This window comes from Lupinus angustifolius, chromosome LG06, assembly GCF_001865875.1.
Source record: "Lupinus angustifolius cultivar Tanjil chromosome LG06, LupAngTanjil_v1.0, whole genome shotgun sequence".
NCBI lineage: Eukaryota > Viridiplantae > Streptophyta > Magnoliopsida > Fabales > Fabaceae > Lupinus > Lupinus angustifolius.
Window position 1 is genome coordinate 6931092 of NC_032014.1, and position 25812 is coordinate 6956903.

Here is a 25812-nt window from a genome sequence, read left to right on the forward strand (position 1 = left end):
ATACTCTTTAATATACCAAAGTAGTAATGCTCAAAATATTTTAAAAGAAATTGAAACACTTCAAGTTTTAAATGAAAACAATTTTCAAAATACGGTGTAACAGGTTACTAAAATTTTTGAGTAACAGGTTACAAGTTACATGAATAAGAATCAGATTTGAGTAACCGATTACTCTAAGTGAATTTTAATTCACTGTTGTACAGAAAGTTTGAGTAACCGATTACTCAAGTGAGTAACCGATTACTCAATGTAATTTTTCAAAACGTTGTTTTTGGGTAACTGATTACCCACTTGCTATAATCGGTTACTGAGAGTTGTTACATCAGTTTCTCATATTTGAAACTCAAGGGTTTTCATCCCAAACGAAATGTCTTCATTCCAAACAACTCCTGCTCTTTCATAAAGACACAATGACTGATTGGAAAGCCTATTTAAAGGCCTTAGAACTTACAATCATTTAACAACTCTTTCACATTTTTTCTCACAACTTTCCTACACTTTTCTGAAATAGTTTTCTGCACTTCTAGCAACTTGAACTCAAACTTTCAAAGTTATTTTTCTGAGTTGCTTGAAGTAGAGTGTTTCAAAGTTTTGTAAACTTAAAGAGCATTATTACTAAGTATACAAAAGAGTTGATTGGATTGCAAGTGTCATTATATTTCATACTTGTAAAGGCAATCCAAGCCATCATTGTGCTTCTTCATTCATTGTAATTACTTTCTTTCACAAAGGTGTGAATAAAAAGGATATATAGTTACTTGGAAAGGTGTTTTCCAAGGGTATAAGTATTAGTGAGTATGTAAGGTACATAGAGATATCGGGGTGAGATATTATAATTACAACTCATAATATTTAGTGGAAAATCTCTTGTGCTCCAAGAGTACTGAATGTAGCCTTCGGTGGACAAGAAGGTGAACCAGTATAAAACATCTGTGTATTCTCCTCTCCCTTATCTCTTTGATTTATTCTTTTTTATTTTCTGCAATATTATTCACTATATTTTAATTCTTCATTTTGCAGAAAAAGTGGTCAAAATTTCTAATCAACCAATTCATCATCCTTTTAGTTGCAATCACAGTCTTACATAGACTCTATTTTGGGAGGAAAATGGATAAAATAGCAAGGTTTTAAAGAAGAAGAAAGATTACATGCAATAAAGGATTGGAGTACTAATTAGTTGAACTTGTATGGTGAATTGTCCCCCAAGACAAGTTAATCCAATAATCGAGGCGGAAAGCCTACTTCCCCTCCAATGGCCAGATAGCCTGATAGCTAAGGACCAAGACCCATCTTTAAGTTATATGGGCCAAGATCTCTCTATTTGAGTTGAAGCCCAAGCCTACTAGAGAACAAACCTAATCCCACAAAATGGTGATATACATGTATCAAGTATTTTTGGGTATCAAACTCTTGGGTGCTCCTTTGATGTGGATTGTTCTAAAATTATGTCATTTTAGGTTAGAAGCTTCCTTTTTTTCTCTTCATTTTCTTCCTAACGACACCATAATATTGAATCCCAGTATGTATCCCAAAATATTGAACCTGATTGGCATAAATTTATATTGGTAAGAAGGGGTTTAGATTTGAACCCAAATTACTACCTTTAAACTAACCTTGTTTAGACAGTGTTTTTAACACGTTCATACCCTTATTGACGACTTGACGTGCAGCATTGTTAAAAAATATACTTTTAACCTTGTCCACGTCTATGTAAAAAAATGTCAAGTATATAATATGGAATTTAAAATGTGTACTCTGTTTAAATTTCAACATCCAAAAAATAATATTACTGTAAGGGGCAACTAGACTCATACACATAACTTCATCTTATTATTTAATTTTCTATTTAGAGTGGTTCGAGCTTTCCACGAAGGTGGCAAATGACACGGAATGAGAAACACCACATCATCTATCTTCTCTTATTTTAAGCAACTATTGACTTGGTAGTTTATTAAATTAAATATTATAATTGAGTTGTAGATACGAGGATGAGTGGGTACTGGGTAACGTACAAATATACAATAATGTACAATTAGAGGCACCTTTGCAAGTAAATGTTTGAAATTTTAGCCTATAAAAAGATAATGCTTGAAATCTGAATCTTAATTAACATTATCAATTCCTTAAAGCACTAAGCTGCAAGAAATTTGTATATCCATTGACCTCATGCTCAGGCTCACTGTGTATGACTTGTGTGAAAGTTTTTTAATTTATACTAAAACCTCACCTAACAGTACAGGGACATTTTTCTCAATATATTAGTATTTGCCTATAAAAAAATAAAAATATATACTAATATACTAAAATATGAACATACTAATATTTTTCCAATAAAAAAGATATTTAGGAAGTGGAGTGATAATAAGGTTGATAGTTCAATTCTCATCCACCATAAAAGTATTAATATTTGTTTATAAAAACATATTATTCTTCAAATTTAATACAAAGTCTTATGTTGAGTTTTTTAATTTAAAACTTGTAGAACCCATTTTCTTTTATGTACCCAAACTATTTAAACTAGAACACTCCTTTATATTTCCTAATTGTTCCGGTATGCCATGTCATTTAGATAGAGGCTGAATTCAATTTCTCCCAAAAATTTAGACTCGTCAAATGTTCTTTTGCCGTTAAAAGATAGAGAAAATTATTTTATGCACAAAATTTGAAAACATCATTAAATTTGAGTTTGAATTCGGTAATCAATTATGACTAAAAAAAATATTTCCACGTTGTACACTCGTAATAGAATTATACTTCCGGTAGTTGCATCAATTAAATATATCATTGATATATTTGATTAGAAATTTAATAAAAGCAAAATAACATATTTGTGTCCGCGAATACTTCATTTTGTTTCTACTTAACCAATGTGAAATAGAAAAATCAGATTACATAACTATAGGAAGAAAATGTTTAATTATAAAGTAGTGTGTGACAATTCGTGTGAGACAGTGAGTATGTTTTTATTTTATTTCGTGCACTTCTGAGGAAGTTTCGGGACAGTAATAACCGGTCAAATGGCAGCTTAGCTTCGTCAAAAGAGCGACACGTGCTCGTCGTGGAGCTGCTGCGTCAAAAAAATCTGTTGACGCACGGTAATTCCTGCTGTACTGAACTGACCAATCTAGGTTGCGCAGACACCGGTAATAGAGCACACTTCTTTCCCTCTTCTAAGTTTTTCTTCCCTTTTCTTTAAAAAAATTTCACCTATCTTCCTTTTTTCTCTACACTTTCCCTTTTCAATTCCACCACATGTCATTTGTATTTATTGGGTTTATTCAAATGTGAAATCTCACATTGGATATGTGAGGAGGACTGAAAGAGTTTACAAGAAGGAAAGTCCATGAAACTAAAACCTTAAGGTTACAATAGAACTCCCTGGTGGTCTGGTGGTTGGAGGCTCCCCGGTCGCAATCTGGTCCAACAAGTGGTATCAGGTCGATGGTTCGGCTGGGGCATGGTGGACTCAAGGGGAGCGGACCAGAAAGTATGTGGTACCACACTTGAGGGGAGATTGTTGAGTTTATGCAAGTGTGAAGTCCCACGTTGGATATGCGGAGAGGAGTGAAAGAGTTTATAAGAATGAATGACACATGAAACTAATGCCTTAAGGTTTTGGTTCAAATGGAGAGGCAAATACACCCAAAGCAAGATAAAAATATAATATGATTTGACATTTTAACCCTTAAGATATAAGGATATAATAATTTTACTCTTATATGTAATTGTAAAAGTACTCATTTGCCTCTCCATTAATAGAGAATATTCTAACTCGTATTATTAAGATTATATCCTAAATTATGTGATAAAGTGTTATTGCTGGAAATTGAATTATTGATTTTTTAATATTTTTGTGATATGTTTTCAACCAAATATTTTATCTATTATTTTTTTAAGTTAACTAGCAAGTTACCCGTGATGAGGGTTTGATGAGAGGTTGACACATGTCATGAGGGTTTGAGAGATTGACAAATGTCATGATGAAGTTTTTTTTATTATATAGGTAATAGATAAAAATAAAAGTATAGGTAACTCAAAAATTGTCTAAATGATGCTTAAAAATATTATAAAAAACGGCAATTACAAAATTCATTTAAGAATGTTCCAAAAGTTAAAAGTTATCAGGATGTTTTTTCAACTTTTTTATTTTTTATTCCAAAATTTTATAATTTAATATTATAAAAAGAAGTAGGGCAAAGTTTAATGTTCACACTAATAATAATTTTAAAAGAAATACTGACGAGTTTTATATACTATTATTATATTATTATATTCATATTTAATTATTAATAATTGCTCAAATGAATGATAGATTATACAATATTTATACTAACATTACATAGATATTTGCACTAAAAAAATAATTGTCACCCTCATATATTTTTGTCCTAATTAAAGGAATAATGAAATCTACATTTTTTATAAGAATATAATTGAATGTAATATCTATGTAATGACATTGTAAAGATTTATATACAATTAGTGCATCATCTATCATCTATTTGCATTAATTTTATTTAAAAGTCAATAATAATTGAAAATGAATAGTAAATAAGTACTGAATTTATACAAAACTCTTACATTATTAGTACAAACATCACTTTCTCATATAGATATAGGAAATAACTAAAGTGAAAACAATTATTCTTATGAGAAATGAGATTATTAACTAATTTTAAAATTTAAATCATCCATATTTTAGTTGTTCGACTTATATTTATTGTTCTGACAGTTTTCATACGAAATTTTTTCTCACTAATCATTCTCATATGTGAATTATCTAAAGTGAAAATAATTCATATTATTATGAGAAATGTAAACAATAAATATGAGTTGTTTGAATAGTCTAAATTAAAAGATAAATATACATTATTCTAAGAGTCATGTGCCCATTATTTCTCTTATAATCTTAATTATTCTGGTTATAGGATTGAGATTTGTTATTCTAGGATTTTTTATATGAGGACAATAAATAAACAAAAATATATATATATATATATATATATATAAAAGCTACTCCTCTATTGAATTTTTTTATTTATTATGGCCTATATTAAAAGATAAATATACATTATTTTAAGTAATCATGTAGCCATTATCTCTCTTTTAATCTTAATTATTCAGGTTATATGATTGAGATTTATTATTCTCAGATTTTTTATATGAGTACAATATATATATATATATATATATATATATAAATAAGCTACACCTCTATATATAAACTTTTTTTAGTTAAAAAAATTAAATTGATTTTTATAACTAGTAGTTAAATAATATTATTGAAATAAAATTGAGACTTAAAACATAGTTATGATGTAAATTAATGTGTTAAAATTGAATTGGTTTGGTGATTTGATACTATTCTAATAAAAGATATGGGAAGTCTGAAATTGAGTTTTTAAAATTAGAATGATATAATATTATTATGTCCCCTCTGCTTGGATTTAATAAATCTTAAGGGTTTTGGATGCTGTTTGAGAGGGAAAAGTAACATGATAGACGCGTAACTTCATGTACTCGTCTGAAATTAGGTAAGATGTGTGACATGTGAATGTCTCATTTTTTGGAAACTACCGTAGAAGGATAAAAAGCATAAAAAGCTGTAATAAACAAAGCAACCCAAAACTCAGTCTCTTAATTTTGGAGAAAAATGTGAGAGATCTACTAAATGAAGGAATGTTTTATATATGGGAATGTTGATAAGTGACTAAGGATATTTTTATTAGAGGGGATATACTTATTGTAAAAAAAAATTAAAAAACATATTTCACGTCTTAGTTATTTATTTTAGAGAAATTTAATAATTCAAATTTATTTGCTAATTCGAACAAATGATTTTCCCTAAACATAGGACTAATATATGAAGTAAATTTTTTAAATTTATTTTTATAATAAGTGGATACCGTTCCTATTTGTATTTGGATTATCTTTTAAACATGATAGACCCTAATTTTAATTATAGATCAACGATGATAATATATTACAATGATCACTTCAATCAATCAAGAAAATGCATAAATATTAAAACATATTTATGCTCCAAGTGAGAATATTAATGAGCATCTTAAGATCATGTTCTAAAAATTAATGAAGAAACGGTGTATACGAAAATAGTGTATTTAATACATCAATTTTTTTTATATTTAGCGTTCAGGATTAATAATTTTTTATTTCTTAAATAGAGTAATAATTACAACCGTTACCAATACACAATCCTAAATTATCCTTCAATTATTACCAGGTAAAAAATACATCTACTAGACTATATTATTTTGGTTAATAATTTGTTCAGGATTATTTTGTCTCCAATTTCATGTTACTCGTAAAATTATTGGAAAACTTGAAAACTAAAGGACCTGTAATACAAAAAAATCAATCCAAAGCCTAGTGTGAAGTGTCTTAATTATGGAGAAAAGAACCATTAAATGGAGGAGTGCTGTAGTAAGTAGTAACATATATTCCTTTATGAAATATTATATATTGATTTACGAGTCTCATATTGAGTAGCAAAATAAATATAATGTGATACTTAAGTTATGAAACTTTTCAACTTAAGAGACTAATTTTTTGAATTGAACTATCACGTGTATAACTCTTAAGAATTGGTTCTTTGATTAAGAGTTGTGTCAAGGAAAGAGTTATCTATATGTTGGATTAAGTTATCTACCATCGAGTCAGTCCCAAATTAAGTAATATAACAAACTCAATGTGATACTTAAACCTTAAAACTTTGACACACACGTAGTAAATTAGTCTTTTGGATTGATTTTAATTGTAAGTTAAGTCATAGCAGACCCAATAGAAAGGACAACGACAAAGTATCATTTATAACCATCAACCAATGGCAACAATTAAGGGTCATTTAAAGGGAAAACACCTAAATAAAATTCACATTATATATGTATACATTCATTCCATAAAAAGACTTTCGGTACAAATTCTATTACACGTTTAAACTAAGCAAAATGTGAATACATTCATTCCATACAAAGAGTTGCGGAACAATTTCTACTAGACTTCATCTATCACTACTTATTTCATTGCTTTTTAAACTGAGTAAAATGTGAATTGATGACCCATAGGAAGAGTTGGAACAATATTTCAGAAGGGAAAAGAGAAATCCAAAAACACCTATAAAGTCCTAATAGAAAATCTTAAAAGTCGCTGATTTAAAAATGGATGTAGTGTATATCATGAGTTAAAACGTTTCTTCTTAATTTGTCTTTTAGATAACAATATTATTTGAATATTTATCTCTATAATAATTATAATTAATTTTTCAATTATTTTAATAAACAAATAGTAACATGTTTTTTTCCCTAAACGATACACTTGTTTCAGAGTGTTACTCTATAAGAAGGATGCCTAATTGCCTATTGATATTCTCATACTAATTTTACTCATGTCACTTTTCTTTTTCAAATACCTATTTCAGTATTTTGTAACTGCATTGAGCAGACTTATTTTTTTATCATTATTAGTAGAGTTTAGGAGAGTTATATATACCGGGAGAGTCCATTACTAAAATTTGAATTTCATAATAAGTTTGATAATTTAAAAAATTATTTTTAAAAAATTAAAATTAAAATCATTACTTTTTTTTAAAATGCAAGTGTCACCCTCCAATCAAAGTATTGAAGGAGAGCATCAATTGAAAGGCTCAATAATGCTTACAAAAGTTACTTAAAAATTATCTATGAATGAAATCATCAATAACATATAAAGCTTATTTATTAAGAAAAAATTCAATACATGAACTTTATATAATCTTATTATATCATTTATATTTAATTATCATTAACTCAACAAAAAAAAATGATACATTTTTCACTGATAACACTTTTTCCTTGAATCTATCACCTACCGATTTATGTTTCTTTCCTAGAATATGACCTGGCAATAGTTGATAGATGATAATCAAAGTAAACACTGTCAACCTTATGGATATTATAAATGTGGATTCCATTTCCTATACTTGAAAGCTATCATCTCAGACATTGACACAATAACTCAAACCTATACATCATCTTACTTATAATTCCATTTGAGAAGCCATTCCTTCAAGCCATGGCTTCCGAAGAACCATGTGGTGGTGATTACCTATTGCTCAAGCCAGAAGAGGCTAGTTTTATGGATCTATGGCACCTTCTTTTTTCTCCTGTCTTAAACAACAGAAAATTCATTGAGTGCCCACAAAAAAAGGAAGCAAATGAATTTAGAGAAAGATGGCTCCTCTTCATCTCTGTTGTAGTGCAGAATATCCTATTTAGATCAAGAAAGTTCATGAAACAAATGGGGGACATGTTGGAGTTGTGGCTTAATCGTCTTTCAAGCAATGGAGGGTTAATAAGGCTATTCATCAACAATCTAAAAGGTTCATATATTGGATCATTTCTTTTGTCACAATCATTATCATTTTCTTTTTCTTCTTAATTTTCTTCATACTATTATCATTGTTGGCCATTTTCCATTTCTAAGATGAATTATGTTTTGTTTACATTGGACAACTTGTTGATAATGTTCTTTATATGAAAGATAAAAAGTTGGTAAGAAATAAAAATAAGATCATTTTTTAAATATATTTTTGTCAAAATACAATATTTAAATAATTAGATGGTTAGCTTGGTGTAAGGATAATGTTGCTTACTTTTATTTACAATATTTAAATAAAATCAGGAAGAATATTAACCAAGAAGTAAACTATTAAACACATTAGATTTACAAAGCTAGCTTAATTTTGGATTTTATATTTTCACGACCTTTTCAAAGTATTATTATAGACTAGACTCATGTGGCTTGCACTTAAAATAATTAAACTATGATATAAATCATAAAAATGAGCTTTAATAAATTAAGACAAATTGTAAACCCTTCTAGTAAATTAGGATAAAAATTCTTCTAAAATGGATATATGTCACTTTTTATGTGAATAAAAAGAAATACATCGTACTTTCTTAATACGATAATTTTTCTGACCAATTTGTTACACCATATATCATTTTTCCATAAATTAGTAACGATTTAGAATTTTAGATTTATGTAGATTAACCCAAACCCATCTTTCTATGTATACAAAATGTGAAGTGTAAACTATGATTTGGTTCAGGAAAGATGATAACACCAGAGAAATCATCAGGGACATTCATATCGGTGGTGGGGAATCTTGATACACGATTAGATTTAGACAAAAGCATTAGAAAGGGTGACGCAAAGTACAAAGCATTGCTTTCTATGATGGCTTCCAAATTTTCGTACGAGAATGAAACATTCGTTAGTAACTCAGTCAAAAACCATTGGCATGTAAGTCGTATAAGTCTGAATATGTTTCAATATGTGTCCTTTAATTTTGTGTATGCCCATATCTTTTCAATTTAGTAAATTATATCGGTAATTTTTATCATCCATTTTGTTGTGATTTCAGATGGATTTCTTGGGACTATACAGCTTCTGGAACGGTAAGTGGTAGGAAGTATCGATTTTAAAATTTGCTTAGAAAGTGCGACTTATATATTATTCTTAATCATGTGTGTCATCCATATTGGCTATAATACAAGATCTATCTATCTATATATCTAGTACCGTCACTAAAATATTGTTCGCTAAGTTGGTTTCTGAGAAATTTAAGGAAGATTACCAGATTAGCATGAAACATATGAAACAGGCAGCACATGCATCGCATAATTAAATTACTACAACTTGATAAGTGGATTCCTCTATTATATAGGGTAATCACATGAGATATAAAGAAATAATTAATTAGATTTGTTTTTGGTCAGCTGATTATTATAGTGATACTAAGGCTAATATTATATGTATTCATCATTAAACTGAGACAACGCATATTAATGATAAGATAAAAACTCTTAACAATTATTCAGAATGATTTTGGCACATAATTAATCAAATAGGAAAGTTCGGCCATACAACATTGTCTCAAGGAATTCGCCCACCGTCAATTATTCACATCATGGTTCGTACCTAACCTTTGACTTGAAGGAAGAATGGTGATAATATTAATTTAAGTTTACTATAATTATTCATCTTTGAACTTAATCATTATAAAGGGTTAGAAAGATGGATCAATAAGTATTAGATGCACTAACAAACGAGTCACCATCCCGAAGGAGAATCAAAATTCAAACTTGAGCAAAATAACTATTTGTATTTGGTAGAACCTTTTTATGGTAGCAACAAGTTGCAAGTTGCTCGACATCAAGAGATTTATCTCATTGCAATATATTTGGCGATATATGATAAAATAACAATCAAGATGGATAAATTAATATTTTTTTCGTCCTTAAAATTATGTTTATGTTACAAAAGTAATCGTAACAGCTTTAGATGATTCTCCATGTAGTAAAGCAACCCGTAATTCATGGTACTGTGTTTTTCTTATTTTGACTAACACCAATTACTTAAGATACCCGGGAAGTATTAAAACACTTCTTAAATGAAATAATAGTTAAATTATCACATTGCTTGATTACAAATAGCCTCACACGTGTCTTACTTTATTATATATGCATATACATATATAATGTCAATACGCATGTCACATTTTGTTGGGTACAGATTTCACATTTTAGTATATTAAGCTCAAAACATAGATGCTTTGATTTGATTTGTCCCATCTGGTGGTATAAATGCACTGGTTACAAGAGTTCTTATCCTTTCCTTCAATGGATTTGGCAGATAACCAGAAGTTACCGTCCACAAAAGCTATCATAGTGCAAGATAAGAATTCAAAACCAAACTTGATTGTGGTTGCATTTAGAGGTACACAGCCCTTTGATGCGGACCAATGGAGAACAAATATTGACATCTCCTGGTATGAGCAACCCAACGTAGGAAAGATCCATCATGGGTTCATGTGTGCTTTGGGCCTTCAGAAGAACAAAGGGTGGCCCAAAGAGATAGAGCAAAATGGTACCCAGAATCGTTATGCTTACTATACAATCAGGGAGAAGCTTAAAGCAATGTTAAATGCAAATAAGGGTGCAAAATTCATAGTGACAGGGCATAGCTTAGGAGGAGCTTTGGCTATTCTATTTGCATCTGTGTTAATACTGCATGAAGAGACATGGCTTTTGGAGAAGTTAGAAGGGGTTTATACTTTTGGGCAGCCAAGGGTAGGGGACGAAAAGTTTGGGGAATACATGAAGGACAAGTTGAGAAAATATGATGTGAGGTACATGAGGTATGTTTATTGTAATGACATGGTTCCTAGAGTGCCCTATGATGACAAAACCCTCTTCTTTAAGCACTTCGGTGATTCCATCTACTTTAACAGCTTGTACCAAGGGCAGGTATGAAATGTTAATATTTAATGTTTTGCTCTAATTCTATAGCAGATATGTTCTCCAACTAAATTGCTGTTTATGTATTGAAATCCAGGTTCTAGAGGAGGAGCCAAATAAGAATTACTTCTCTTTGTTCTGGGTCATACCCAAGATCTTAAACGCGATTTGGGAGATTATTAGAGGTTTCCTTATCCCACTAGTTATAGGTAAAGATTATAAAGAGACTTGGTTCATGGTTATGTTTAGGGTTTTTGGATTGATAATTCCTGGACTACCAGCTCATCTTCCTACAGATTACATAAATGTTACTCGACTGGGATCCCTAACCAAATTTCTAGAGCTTCAAAGTCCACAAGATTCCAAAGCTGACTAATGCCAGTGCTCGCATAAACTAAAATTGTTTTGCCTGAGAATAATTTAGATAGCAATGCATGAGAATAATTTATCTTGTCTTTTTTCTCTCTCGCAAGTAATCAAGTTAGTCAAGGAAAGAGACACAAATAAAATTTCGTTTTTTTTAATGAATCTATTATAAAATCCTTGTGGCTTATCTAACTCCGTTTACTTCATCACTTGATCAAAATAAATATTATGAGAGAATCTATTCCAAAGTTATCCCAAGACACACTAATGGGCAAAGACATACACTCATTTCCCTGGGACAATTGATCCTTCTCGTGTACGAGTAAGACAGCAAGTCAGTGCAAATAAAATATTAAGTTGCATTTATCAAAACTGAAATTTGCATAGGTGAGGCTAAGTTAGCAAGAGATAGTGACCATTGATAGATGAAAATTCGAACTTGAGGCATGCATGAAATTTAGGAGACTAAATTACATAAACCATTGATATTTGATTGATATAGATGATAAATTACATTGAACAGCAAACTGTCCTGAAAGAAGTAAAATACAAAAGGAAGCTTATTTCTAAGTTTGGAATACGTAGATGTATATATTATTTATCATTGAAGTATTGAACCAAAACTCCTGAGGGTGAGGCACAATTGGGTTTTTACTTTTTAGATTTTGTCGCACACCTTCAGAGGAGGTGCTGATATTTTATGCATTTCAAGACCACTATGACACCGATTTAGTGACCATATATTAAGTCATTCTCTTTTGTACATCTTTCATTCATTAACATGTTGCACTTTAAATCCTTTTGAATTCTGAAACCTCGCTAGGGATGAAATAAATCTGTCTTTCATCAAAATGCACAAGAATGAACAAGGATGCAACAAGTGCAAATTTCCAAAGTAGGTAAATAAATTAATAAATAAAAATTTGAGGCTATCTAAAGTCAAAGGGAGCTAGGTCTTGCAGACAGGAGAAGGAAGCAAAGCAAGTATGCATCTACTTTAAAATCAGTCAAATTAATACACCCAGAAATGTTTTCTGCATAACTAGCATATGACACCTTTTCATTTATCAGAAAACTTAGGTTATATGATATATTCCACAAATACCTCTTTTCAGAATTCAAATTATGTACACAATCGGTATTGAACAGCGTATTTGCCTAAAAGATTTTCAAAACCAAATTAATCATAGACTTGCAAACAAGTAATTTTTGAACTAGGAAAAGTCTTTCGTAGAAAATTACACACCTTTACTTGAACAGAGAAGAATGATGGAGAAGCTTAAAAGACATGACAGGTGAAACAACCACTCGAAGAACTCATCCGGCTGGTTTTACGGAATGATATTGACTTGCGGTCTGTTCTGGAAACTTGATGGGCCTGGTTGGCTAAAACTGAACTTCGCATGTAATGAGCTTTTTTCTGAGTTGATCTCAACCTTTTCATAATCTTATCCATAGAGGATGCTCGTTTCTTTTCCAACTTCATCTGAAATAGAAAGAAAAAATGCAGACATCATGATCCAATTGTTTCTGTCCTTCCTCTTAAATTCTTCTCCTTCTTTCATGAATCTTTCACCTCTTTTTACACCCATACCAAACTGACCCTTGGTAATATAAACATTTTCCATGAAGGAGCAATGACAATTTGGATGATTATCTAAGCCAATATATTTATTATACATAAAGTCACTTGAAGTAGTTATTTTTCTCTTACAGTAAATTTTAAGAGGAATTTCATATTGGAATTCTCCTAAGAAAGAAAACACCAGGAATTAACCTCTAGTTTCCGTATTCCTGCCTCAGCTTTTGCCTTTTGCAAGTTCTCCCATGCAGTGATTTTGGCTTCCTCCCTGTTAGCCCTAGACAAATAAAATTGCAGGCATTTTAGAAACAATGTACAGTTGGAGTAGAGATTTGTTAGTCAATGATTAGATTTTTATCGAATATAAAATTTTCAGATCTCAATGCTTAGAAGTTAGAAGTGTTTCAGCTTTCTAGTTTGAATTGGATAAGGATGGGATTTGTAATATTTAGAAGGTGATAAAGGGAGATTGTTCACAACACCTGCACATTTGCATTTTAGTTGAATCATTTTAAGGGCAGTAACATAGCAACATCAGAAAATCCATCACCATGAATTCAGCGTTGGGATAAGGGCAAACTAGAAAAAGGTCCACTTCAAAGGGAAAACTTCACTTAATAGAAAATTCATTCTATGACCCATTAGTTTTAGTTTACAGTTATCCTGAATCATATTCCGATCTTTGCCAGATAATTTGAATAAAATTGATAGTATACAATAGGATACATACTTTGAAATAGTCTTTGACCTTTCAGAGTTGTCCCAAGATGAAGACTGAGTGCTTGTTTCTTTCCTTTTCAAGCTGTCAACATTTTCTGAGTGTCTGCCAGAGAAAAGAGCCCTGTGTTTCTTGGACCACCTTGTCATGGTTACGCGTTCATCTACCTGCATGTCTCTGATATCCAGTTTTGAGAAAGGGGCACTCTGAAATTCTGTGACAGGCAGGGGAGGTGGAGTGGAGGCAGCAAAAGAGGGCCTCCTATTGGGAAAGGAGCATGAGATGCCCTCTGGGCTCATCTGGGTTGCCATGTCTCTCATTGAAACAGCAGGAGATACATTGGTGCCCGCATCTTTGAAACAATCGAACTTCTCCTCTGTAAGTTAGAGCCAACATCAAGATTGCTATATCAAACACATACGATCCTAATGTGTACTTGTAACAAAATAATTAAGCATAAAATTGTCAACTACAAAGTATAAACATGTCATTAGCATATAAAGAAACCAATTATTCCATCCAAACCACCTTGCAACAACAATCAATACAGAATGACATGCTTGAGAAGATTGAAAGTAGAGAAAGTAAAATCCAATTATTCCATCCAAACCACCTTGCAACAACAATCAATACAGAATGACATGCTTGAGAAGATTGAAAGTAGAGAAAGTAAAATTCATTTAATCCTTTTGATTCCACTTTAAAACATGTGATCTCCCAAGCTCAAGTATATGCATACAGGGGTACATTTTATATAAAAAGTTCATTGATGTATATGTCAAATTCATATTTGTAATTTCATCAAAATCAGAAGGAAATAAGTTTAGTAGTTAGGACAAGGCTTTATATAGAAACCTTGGGCAGGCATCGATAACTGACTCTGGATCACAGAACACCCATGGACACTAACTGAGCGGGCCATGAAAGGATCTATTCTCATGGGAACCACTCCACCTTGGCCACCAGAACCGATTGTCAATCCATCAGCTGTGATAGCACCAGCAGAAAACGGAGAAGTTGCCATAAAATTCCCTGCATTCCCACCTTCAAACATTGCCCCTGCCGGTGAAAACAATGAATAATAAGCAACACCTGGGGGGCCAAGTGGACCACTCTTCGCCTTTGGCTTCCTCTGTGGTTGCGGAAGCGAGGTCCTTCCAGTGCCATCTCCTGAAACAGGACTGAGAATCCATCTCTCAGCATCTTCCCATTTAGATGGCAATGTTCTTCCATTGCTTAGAGGCAACAATGCCGTGCCAGCTTGTTTGCGAGCAGCATTGGTATGTGAAGGAACTCGCTCCGAGCTCCAACCTTTATGCATCGCAAAACCAGCTTGACGATAATTTGGCATTCCAGGACTCGGGAAATTGCCACTACCAGATATCCGAGGCAAAACTGAGCTCTTCTTCATAGTTCCCAATCGCGGCGAAGACTCTGTGGCAATTGCATTGTTCAGATCTAATGAAGCAGGCCTTCGCCGGTCGTGCTTACTGAACAAAGCTTCAGATATTGATCTCCTATCCTGACATTCTTTAGTGCCAAAGAAACTCAAATTAAAAATAAATTAAATACTAAACTACCATTTCAGCCCACTGAATTTGTAGTAACAACCATATCACTTTCTGATTTTAGGAAACAACCCCTCCGCTTTGAAGGTAAAGTTGGATACATCTATCATCCCCAGACCCATTAAATGGGAGCCTCGACTGGGCCAGCCTTTATTTATCATTTTAGTACTTAAATTTGTAATGGCTAGTCATGCTAGTCCTTGAAAACATGAGTTAGGATCCTCTCCATTGGTCCATTGGAGAGACAAGTACACCAAAAACAATAAAAAAGTAATATGACTTGACATTTTTATCCTTAAGATATAATGAAATAACATAATAAATAGTTAATACAACATAATAATTTTAGACACTAAAAAGATATTTCTCTAAAACGAGTAACTAAGTATTATTGTTTTAACTTTTTATTTTTCTGTGAAAAAGAAGGACTGCAGCTAAAACTTGGGAATGTGAATTTCAAATTAAAGTACCTTTGGGAGCTAGAGAGAAAGAGTTTCTGGCGGAATCGGAATCTAAGATTTTATTTCCATCTTCTTCAGTGTCACAGTCACTGTCTTCCTTTTGAACTGAAATGCAGTTAGTACTATAGTGTGAATTTCGAAATAACAGCGAACTCTTCTATTTATTTATATTACTTTCTTTTAGTTTTCAACAAAAAAAAAAAGAATGAACTGTGCATGTTGTTATAACATACCGTTCTCCTTTTCTCCTTTTCTGCAGAAACGAGATTGGTGCTTATCGTTGTTGTTATGTTGTGCATGTCGTTTTTCTTGACCTGGATCTGGATCTGAACCGCTCCACCTCTCGTTCGGTGCTGCCAAATGCTGAAATAATAACAGATCCGATTCAAACCATTTAAACATGCGTCGTTGTAGAGAAACCACTAAATCTTCTCATTACATCAGAAACATAACTTGGTATAATTTAATTTCCAACATTGAGTAATAACAATTAAAACGATTATCATTATTATTACCAAGGAGATTTCGGAGGAGAGAGAGTCGTGGTCGTCGTGAGCATCGGAAGCGAAGGAACAACGGTCGACGCTGGCGGAAGCGGAAGAGAAGAGGCTGAGGTTGGATTCGAGAGTGAGAATAACGGAGTCAGGGCTGGATTCACGGTCGCGAGCTCTACCTGAAGATGTTGGTCTCCAAGAACTGTGGCTACGTTGTTGTTGTTGTTGTTGCTGAAACTCTAGCTTCGGCATTGTTAACGGAACAAGTTATTAGTAGCTGCTATCATTGAATTTTGAATTGAGAGACAGAATGAGAGTGGATAGAGTCGTATATGTATATGTAAGAGTTGGGTCATATGGCGGGTGTTGCTATTAATATGAGGAAGGAGATGGATGTCACAATAATATATATATTATTTTCACATATTTTTACAATAATGTGTATATTATAAAGATAACTAAGTAACATATTGAAAAGAGCAAAGCTCATCTAATGGGCTACTTGCATGAATTTATACGAAATTATGATGTTAGATTTATATCATATTAAATCAAAATGTATTGTTAGTGTAAGATTTATATCTCCTTAAACAATTTTTTCAAAGTCATTGGTCATTTTCTTTGCCGAGAATCTCCATCCTTTTTTCACTTCGTCCCGAAAGTAACTAAAATCAATTTAGTCATGTTTTCATGTTCCAATCGAACACTTTCTTATTTTTTGATTATTTTCAAATCAAATGAGACTACTATTTTTTTTTATCAAACATATGCGGATTCAATTATGATCTTATAATAAGAAGGATAAATCTTTTTCTATCAATCATTCCCCATTCTTCAAGAATTAGACACAAACATTATTAATATATATATTTTTCTCAATAAATATATAATGTTGAAAATATGGTTATATATAACAAGAATATATCAACAAATATTAATTTAATTGATAAAGACTTTTAGTGTCCATTCGAATAGGAATATGTAGGCATTATGTTCGTGAATTTAATATTAGGGAATGTGGATTTAATATTATTTTTTAAAAGTCGCTGTCACTTGACTCAGATAATAAATGCTATGCCTATGGTATGTATAAGGTAAACAACTACTTTCAAAATTAATGACCTTAATAGAATAGATTATGTTTCTTATGTGAACAACTGAACATGATAGAGATTGAGGCGTATAGTCTCTCGAGATAGTCGTACGCTATACAAAAAGACCAATATTTATTGTCAAAGTGACATTTACTGTGCTCTTTGAAGCCAGACTTTGATCAGATTTATTTGTTTTTGTTAATCAAGTGCGAGCTGTGGGGTTTTAGCTTGTTTACTTTTTTAGGCTAAATATGATAATAATCCTAATTACCTTTGACCGTGGAATTTCACTACTTTTGAAATAACCATAAGGTGCATCTAACAGCCTCCTCACAGTATTGAGTGTGATTAGTATTGTAGTGTATATCATACCGATTTTTGAGTCAGTAATGTACTGATTAAAATACATATTAGTTAAGTTATATGCATACTAAAATAAGTTAATAAATATAATATAAATATATGTGATATATATATATATATAACTCAATTATTGAAAAGGTTTAATGGTCAATCATGGTACAAACAACTATCATAAATGGTATAATTATTATGTATTGTATTTGTATGTATATCAGTTTAAAAGTTGAAACCGATACAATATTTATAAGAGAAAAAGATGTATGCACTGACAGTATATAAGTTTTATATACTATCATTGTATCATATATCATTGATATTTAATTAGTGTTGACTTTTGAAAAAAGGTAATGCAAATGAATGATGGATGATGAAGTGCATGTGTATAAATCTTTACACTGCGTTAAAACATTGTTGATGAGATAGTTAGTTGTTAGATAATTGGTTGTTAGTTTTACTAATTTTCAATATATAAATCATTGTATCTTTTTCTAATTCAATCAATGAGAAATAAAGTTTATATTCTTTCTTTTTCTTTCATCAAGTTTTCCATTTTCTCATTTATCATTCTTTCATACTTCTTGATTAATCAATAAGATTTCTTTAATGGTTTTACTATTTTAATACATTGTCAGTGTATATATTTTACACTCTATTTATATTCGTAACAACATGAATTATAAGGTTATGGTTGTCTTTTACTTTCAATGTAGTATTTGTTAATTTAATTGCACCATTAGAGGAGCAATAGCATGATAATGGTGATTATGTCAGGCGTGCAGTTTACAGTTACAAGACTATAGGTCCTACTTGATAGCCGCTATTACTCCACCATTTGGGTTAAGATTACTAGTACCTTTTTTTGGGTTACCGCGTTACTGAACATTATGAATGCAAATTATAGTGTGACCAAATAATCACTTGAAACATTATTTTAATTACATAAAGAAACATCCAGTAAATTTAATATTTATGCAATGTAAAGATTTATATACCGTCAATACATCGTTTACAATTATTATTTTGCATTACCTTTTATGAAAAACCAATGATAATTAGTTATGAATAAGAGCGGAAACAGGTCAGACTGTCTATCAGGTGCCTATCACCTAACCTATAACAGGCTAAGTCAGACCAGATTTTTTTCACGAACAGGTCAAACTCATGCTTTCTAAAAAACTTATTTAACTTAAAAGGTCAGACTTTAGGTTACCTAAAAGACCAATTAAGCCTAACAGACCAACATATTTAGTTATATTATATAAGAATAGTGAAATTATACTATTTTAATATAAGTAATATTATTGTACATTTAATATTAATATAAAAATATATATAAAAATATAATTTAATTATTAGAATTATATGAGCCTAACTAAAAATAAGCATATAAGTCCATTAAAATGTAGACATGGTAGCCTATTTCATGAACATATAGTATAGTAGACTTTAAACAGACTAACATGTCAAACTATACTTTAAAGCAGGTCAGACGTAGACTTTGATTTTTTTAAAACTAGCTAATAGGTCAGGCCAGACTCCTATATGCTATATAGGTTGAGCATGTTTAAGTCAAAATCTGACTTAACCTGTTTCCACTCTTAATCATGAATCATATATAATATAATGATAATATATAAATATCTTGCTAGTCAATTTCTCTCTCCTCTTTTTATGCTTTTAGGGAGTTTGGACTAACTTATTTTTGGACAACACTAGCAAGAGCTTTAAGAATATTGTTTAAAATTCAATAAATGAATACAAAATTTCAATAAACTAAAAGCATGTTAAAAATGTTAAAGTTGCTAATTTTCAATACAAAACTTCTATTTGTTAAATCTTTAATTATAATATTTTTATAACTTGTTAGTAATGTGAATTAATTATGCAAAATGTTTAAGCCTCTCAGTAAATTATCATCACCTATGTTATGTTTGCATGGATTGAATCTAAGATTGAATGAAAAGAAAGTGAAGTGATATATATATAAATGTATTATTATTTAAAAGATTTATACATAGTCATTATATTATTCATCATATGCTTAAATTAAAAAAAAAACATATATTTTTCTTTCTAATAAAACAAGTATGATTGGTAATGTGATCATAAAAAATAATAATGCTGGACCAGGGCTGGGAGCATAATTTCGTGCACCCAAAATGGTATTTTTGACATGCTAGTAATAAAGGACAAAGAAATGTAAATAAAATAATAATAAAAAGTTTTGTTTCAGAGTTGTTGTCTCCATTTAAACAACATAGAACGAGTGGTGACCATATCATGTTAAATAAATAAAATATGTGCTTCATATTTGTATGCAGGAAGGAACACTCATGTGATGCTTGACTCTGACATTTTTAATTTTACCTGCAAATAATATGTAGCTTGCCATATTTATAATGTCATGCATTTTTTAAAATATTTATAATCTCTTTTGCCGGAAATATAAGGCGCAACTAAAGTCTAAACTAATGCATCCATTCCGTGATATTCAAATGCCGTAATTAGAAATTGTTATTTATTAAGCCCATGACTTAATTAACTATTTCTCATATATCAATAAAGTGTTGATTTAATAGTGTAAGACTCAACTGAATTCTTGGATCAACCAAAAGGTCAAGCGTTCAATTAATAGAAATGACACTTATTATGATAGATAGTCACATACCCCAAAATCATATAAAGATGTTCATATTCTATGGAGTCCAATTTTCATGACTTCCCAACGTGGACTTGTTCAGCAGTTCATATATGCCATATTGATTCTATTGAAAGAGACACCTAGGCTTGGACTGCTAAATGCTATTCTGGCAAAGCTTCACTCACAAACTTCGTTCAAGACTTTTTGTATTAAAATAGTACATTTTATCTTAATTAAATAGGTAAAAAGTGAGTTGATGAATACATAAAATGGACTTTGAGCGCAAATTGTGCATCAATCTTTATAAAAGTAGCTTTAGGTAATTAGAAGTTTGGAAGCATTACCTAACTAACAGAGGGCTTTTATTTATTTTAACATGCTCCACCACTAACCAATTACTAATAATCACATCTATTTTGCTCGGCAGGAAAAAGCTACAAGACAATTATTAAGACAAGAGAAAGGTAATTAGATGATTAATTTCAAGAATTATTAAATGTTGAGTAAAAATTGTACAATATAAAATTGCAAAGATTAATGAGATGGAAATTGACCCTCATTTATGATAGACCCCAAAAGGTGTACTAATACCTCGTTGTTTGTCCTCATATCTAAACACTTCTCATTGATAGATATTGCATCATGAACAAAATCTATTTGACGGACCCAGAAAGATTGTGTTTTCTCACCAGCCACATTTTTATGAGTTAAGTTATTTTTGAATGTATTTTTCCTTCATAATGAAAATAATATCAATCATTACTACCCATTTCCTTTCTTCCCTTTTCAGGTTTTCCTTTTCTGATTTCAAAACTAACAGTTTAGGCATTTATTATGGCAAACCTGCCCAATTAATTTTTGTTACCATTTTCTTAATATACTATCTATCTGTTAATATATATGACACATTCAACTATTCATTTAGTATAAGAAAACTTTAGAAAATTAAGGAAAATTTAGTTATGGAAGGGAAGGACAAAGAACTGACTCCTCTGAAGTGCACAGGTATACGCTTTATAAGTTAATAAATGCTAAAGTAACAATTGATTGGATGATCAACGGTTGAGATTAAGATACATGCACATTATCTATGATCACATTTTAAAAACTTTACTATGCTGAGCTTTACAATGTAACTATGTGACTCAAAAACACTATTAAAACCAAGTATAAAGCTTCCTGAGCTTGACTTCAAAATCGCCTCAGCTAGCTCTGGTAAATTGTTTCTTCTTTCTTTGATTATCATTAACTCATTCATCATCATAGCAGAAGCGGATATGTTTATTAGCTGAGGGCAAGGGCCCTCCAATTGCTGCATCACTGAAATATGCAGTGATTGCCTTCAATTTTCCATTTAAATAAACTTTCTCCACCTGAAACCATGATTGTAAACAAAGGGGTTTAATTTACTAGGGGCAAATATTTATAAGCAACTAATGAATACAATACAATGGTGGCATAAAAACATAATAATGATTAATTAAACTTTAGTTAATGGTAGACAAAGACTGGGTTACCACATTACCCACCTAAACACCCAAACAATGATTCATGAGAGTAAACAATACTTTTAATGATTAATTAAACCACAAGTTGCCTCAATATTCTTTTTTTGCTATAACCAAGGGTATTCCATCACCCTATGAGTAAAGAACTAATTTCTTTCGAGATATGTGGTTGTCCCTCCCAAGAAGTATTGTTTCTAAGAATCGAACATACTTTATTCCCCCTTTTGTTTCTTTTATCGGTAGGGGATCTTTATAGAATAGGCTTCCAAAATAAAGCATACTAAATAGCGTAAAAAATGAAACTACCTCTAGTGACCATGGTGGACAGGAAGACAGAGCTAACTCTGCCAATTGGTTGAAATCGACATTTCTTGGAAGGAACATAACAACTTTGGAGGCAATCTCCTTTGCAGCATTGAACAGAGTATATCTGCACAGAAGCCGCATTCAGTAAAAACTTATGTATCGAACTAGAAGTTAAAACTCAGAGGAGAAACAAAGCAAAAAGAGAAGCATTTACACACCCATCATGTGGTCTAAGCATTGTCTTCATGTCGTAAGTCTTGACCTTAGTATAATCAGGTCCCCCCCAAGGTGGAGATAAGAACACAGTATCAGCCTGCAAGACAAATATTTTGCCATCAAGCATCCCAAAAGTTTAAGCTTTAAGTATTAAGCCCAAAATAGATTTTGGTTAATATATTGAGCAAGTCCCTTGCAAATGGAAAACACATAGGCCAACAAACATTTATGCAGGACTTTTTCATTTAATCAGGCAGGGCAAGGATTTAATCCGTAAGCCCTCGATTACTAGTTAGAGAGGTTTTAATAGTTGATACAATATTATTGACAAAGCATCATAAAAGCTTAAATTATAAGGAATATGGATGCACTTAACAGCTGTTAGGGAAGATACTATCTAAAGCTTATTTAGGAATATTTTCATACTGCTGCAGATTCTATCACAGGCTTATTTAGAAAGTCGGAAGCTTATTGATAGGAGTACACTCCTTAATGTGCCTAAGCCTATTATTAAGCATGTGTATTCTAGGAGAAAGAAAAATAACTAATTAGGAGTTATTAGGACAGCAGTTTAGAATGAATAAATAGAGGTTTACACACCTCTTGTTGAGGGGGAAAACATTAAGAATAGGAATAACTGACTCATGGGGAGTTCAGTTTTGGTTTCAACTGGTTTGGGAGGGAAATCAGTGTAGTACTTTTCTGTATTTCTTGTAATACTTTCTGCATTCAATAAAATATTGCCAACCTAGAATCAATCTGATTCCTTGTTGGGAATTTCTATACTGTTTATCTACTTACAAATTCTGAAATAATACCAATTCTAACATTGGTATCAGAGCACCGATCTGGTGCCCTAAGAACACGCTGCAATTCCGTTTTATGCGCATGGTATTGACGAGAAGCATGGCCATAAATTTGGATGACTGGATTCAAGAACGAGAGGAGTTGCGACGGGAAAGGGAAGAACAGAGGACTTGTCTGGAACTGTATGAGGCCAGGACAAAGCGTTTGGAGGAAGCATTGGTTGCACTAACCGAGAGACAGAGAAAAGTGGCGAAAGTTGGAAATTCCAATTTTCTCGGGAGATGATGCTTTTGGATGGACTCAAAGGCTTGACAGGTATTTTTTACTAAAAGAGGTGACGGAGACAGAAAGGATGCAAGCAACATTGGTGGCACTCGAGGGAAAGGCTCTTAGTTGGTACCAATGGTGGAGCCGATGCACTCCAAATCCTACATGGGAAGGGTTCAAATTGGCGGTGGTTAGAAGATTTCAACCTTCTATGGTGCAGAATCCCTTCGAGCAACTCTTGGCTTTGAAATAGTTAGGCACGGTGGAAGAGTATGTGGAAGAATTCGAGAAATTTGTGGGAGCCTTGAGGGAAATTGATCAAGAATTCGTAAGGGGAATTTTCTTGAATGGCCTTAAGGAAGAGATCAAAGCGGAAGTTAAGTTGCATGAGCATCATACACTCTCGGAGATAATCCAAAAATCTATCATGATTGAGGAAAAGAACCTAATTTTACAAAAGAAAATTATTCCTAACAATTATTCTAGACCCTCAAATTTTGTTAGAAACAATTTTCCTAGTAAATCGGTGACTGTAGAAACTAAAACTGGTTGGGACAAGAGGGTTGAATCTTCTTCGGTTGGAAGTGGACCCACAAATTCAGGTCATATGCAGGCTGCCGACAGTAACCGAAGCAGGGGAGGTGAGTTCAAACACTTAACCGGGGCTGAAATGAGGGAAAAGAGGGAGAAAGGGCTGTGTTTCCGTTGTGACGAGCCTTATTCTAGAGAGCATAGGTGTAAAAATAAGCAATTTCGAATGATCATATTGGAGGAAGATGAAGAGGAGGAAGAAGAGAATAATGATGAACCGTTGGTGGGAAATTTTCATTCTTTGCAATTATCCCTTTGTTCCATGGCTGGACTAACCTCAACTAAGTCTTGGAAGATAAAGGGGTTGTTGAAAGATAGAACAGTAATCATATTGATCGATTGTGGAGCTTCTCACAATTTTATTGCCCCGGATTTAGTAAACAATATGAAGTTGGAGGTGTTGGACACACCTTCATATGCAGTGGAGGTGGGTGATGGACATAAGGTAAGGTGTATGGGTAAATGCCCTAATTTGTTGATCAAGCTACAACAAATGGAAGTCATCCAAGATTATTATTTGTTTGAATTGTGGGGGGTAGACATGGTGTTAGGCAAGGATTGGTTGGCAAGTTTAGGAGAAGTTAAGGCTGATTTTGGCAAGTTGGAACTGACTATAAAGCAAGGACCGAATGTGCATAGACTCATTGGAGATCCAGCTCTTTCCAAATCAGAATTAACATTTGGGGCTTTCATGCAAGTGTTCAAAAAGGAAGGCGAAGGACTAATTTTGCAATGTATAGGGCAAACCAGTTCATCACAACAACCACTTCAAGTTCCAGAAGCAGTTGACAACCTCCTCTGGGAATTCTCAGAAGTATTTGTAGATCTTCAAGGCCTACCCCCTCAGAGAAAACAAGACCATGCAATACACCTCAAGGAGGGGGCTGAAATTCCTAATTTGAGACCTTATAAGTACCCTCATTATCAAAAGACCGAGATAGAAAGATTGGTGCAAGAGATGTTGGTTGCAGGAGTCATCAGGCATAGTATCAGCCCTTACTCTAGTCCAATCATATTGGTCAGAAAGAAAGATGGAGGATGGCGATTTTGTGTGGACTACAGAGCTTTAAATAAGATCACTATTCCAAATAAATTTCCTATTCCTATCATAGAGGAACTTTTGGATGAGATAGGAGGAGCAACCATTTTTACTAAGCTGGATTTAAAGTCTGGTTATCATCAAATCAGGATGCATGAGGGAGATATTGAGAAGACGGCTTTCAGAACACATGAGGGACATTATGAGTTTGTCGTAATGCCTTTCGGCCTTACTAATGCACCTTCCACATTCCAATCTCTTATGAATGAAGTTTTAAGGTCGTTCCTGAGAAAATTTGTGCTCGTATTCTTTGACGACATCCTTATATATAGTAAAGACATGCTTAGTCATGTGGCTCACTTGCAACAGGTGCTACAAGTGTTGCAGACCAACTCATTGAAGGCTAATAAAAAGAAATGCAGTTTCGGTCAGGAAAGTTTGGAATATTTGGGTCATGTGATTTCAGGTCAGGGGGTGGCAGCAGATAAATC

General features: G+C 32.2%; 3 protein-coding genes across 12 annotated transcripts in view; 1 reads left to right on the top strand and 2 right to left on the bottom strand.

Annotated features, from left to right (window-relative positions):
- Positions 8071-25812, top strand: part of LOC109349393 — a 25495-nt gene continuing 7753 nt past the window's right edge. Inside the window, exons 1-5 of one of the 2 annotated variants that reach the window (XM_019590176.1) lie at positions 8071-8377; positions 9110-9303; positions 9425-9458; positions 10696-11309; positions 11398-11690. In XM_019590176.1, coding sequence (XP_019445721.1) covers positions 8071-8377; positions 9110-9303; positions 9425-9458; positions 10696-11309; positions 11398-11676 — 1428 coding nt within the window. In that variant the 3' untranslated portion in view covers positions 11677-11690. Of the gene's footprint in view, positions 8378-9109; positions 9304-9424; positions 9459-10695; positions 11310-11397; positions 11859-25812 lie in introns of those variants that run through there. The other variant, XM_019590174.1, reaches the window with a different exon arrangement.
- Positions 12137-16882, bottom strand: LOC109349392. 7 transcript variants are annotated; one of them, XM_019590172.1, is made up of 8 exons: positions 16511-16882; positions 16229-16358; positions 16005-16100; positions 14822-15496; positions 13979-14342; positions 13444-13525; positions 12913-13152; positions 12137-12485 (listed from the first exon to the last, which is right to left on the bottom strand). In XM_019590172.1, exons 1-7 carry the CDS (start codon positions 16739-16741, stop codon positions 12946-12948), a joined length of 1785 nt encoding a protein of 594 aa, XP_019445717.1. In that variant the 5' UTR covers positions 16742-16882; the 3' UTR covers positions 12137-12485; positions 12913-12945. The 7 variants fall into 7 exon arrangements, with proteins under 7 accessions (XP_019445717.1, XP_019445713.1, XP_019445715.1 ...); XM_019590168.1 differs by having other exon boundaries at positions 12137-12502; XM_019590170.1 differs by having other exon boundaries at positions 12137-12506.
- The window catches only part of LOC109349391 (trimethylguanosine synthase-like), a 12413-nt gene continuing 8264 nt past the window's right edge, over positions 21664-25812 (bottom strand). Inside the window, exons 9-11 of one of the 3 annotated variants that reach the window (XM_019590163.1) lie at positions 22620-22714; positions 22402-22525; positions 21664-21960 (exon numbers count right to left, since the gene is read on the bottom strand). In XM_019590163.1, the coding sequence (XP_019445708.1) occupies positions 21838-21960; positions 22402-22525; positions 22620-22714 (342 nt within the window). In that variant the 3' untranslated portion in view covers positions 21664-21837. The remainder of the gene's footprint in view (positions 21961-22401; positions 22526-22619; positions 22715-25812) is intronic. The other 2 variants (XM_019590166.1, XM_019590164.1) reach the window with 2 other exon arrangements.

What these genes read in the sequence shown, in the direction of transcription:
- LOC109349392 (XM_019590172.1), bottom strand. Translation starts at nt 16,741, where the DNA reads ATGCCGAAGCTAGAGTTTCAGCAACAACAACAACAACAACGTAGCCAC. An exon ending in AAAAGGAGAAAAGGAGAACG is followed by an intron (nt 16,101 to 16,228) that starts GTATGTTATAAC and finishes ACTGCATTTCAG; the next exon opens with TTCAAAAGGAAGACAGTGAC. An exon ending in TTTCTCTCTAGCTCCCAAAG is followed by an intron (nt 15,497 to 16,004) that starts GTACTTTAATTT and finishes TTGGCACTAAAG; the next exon opens with AATGTCAGGATAGGAGATCA.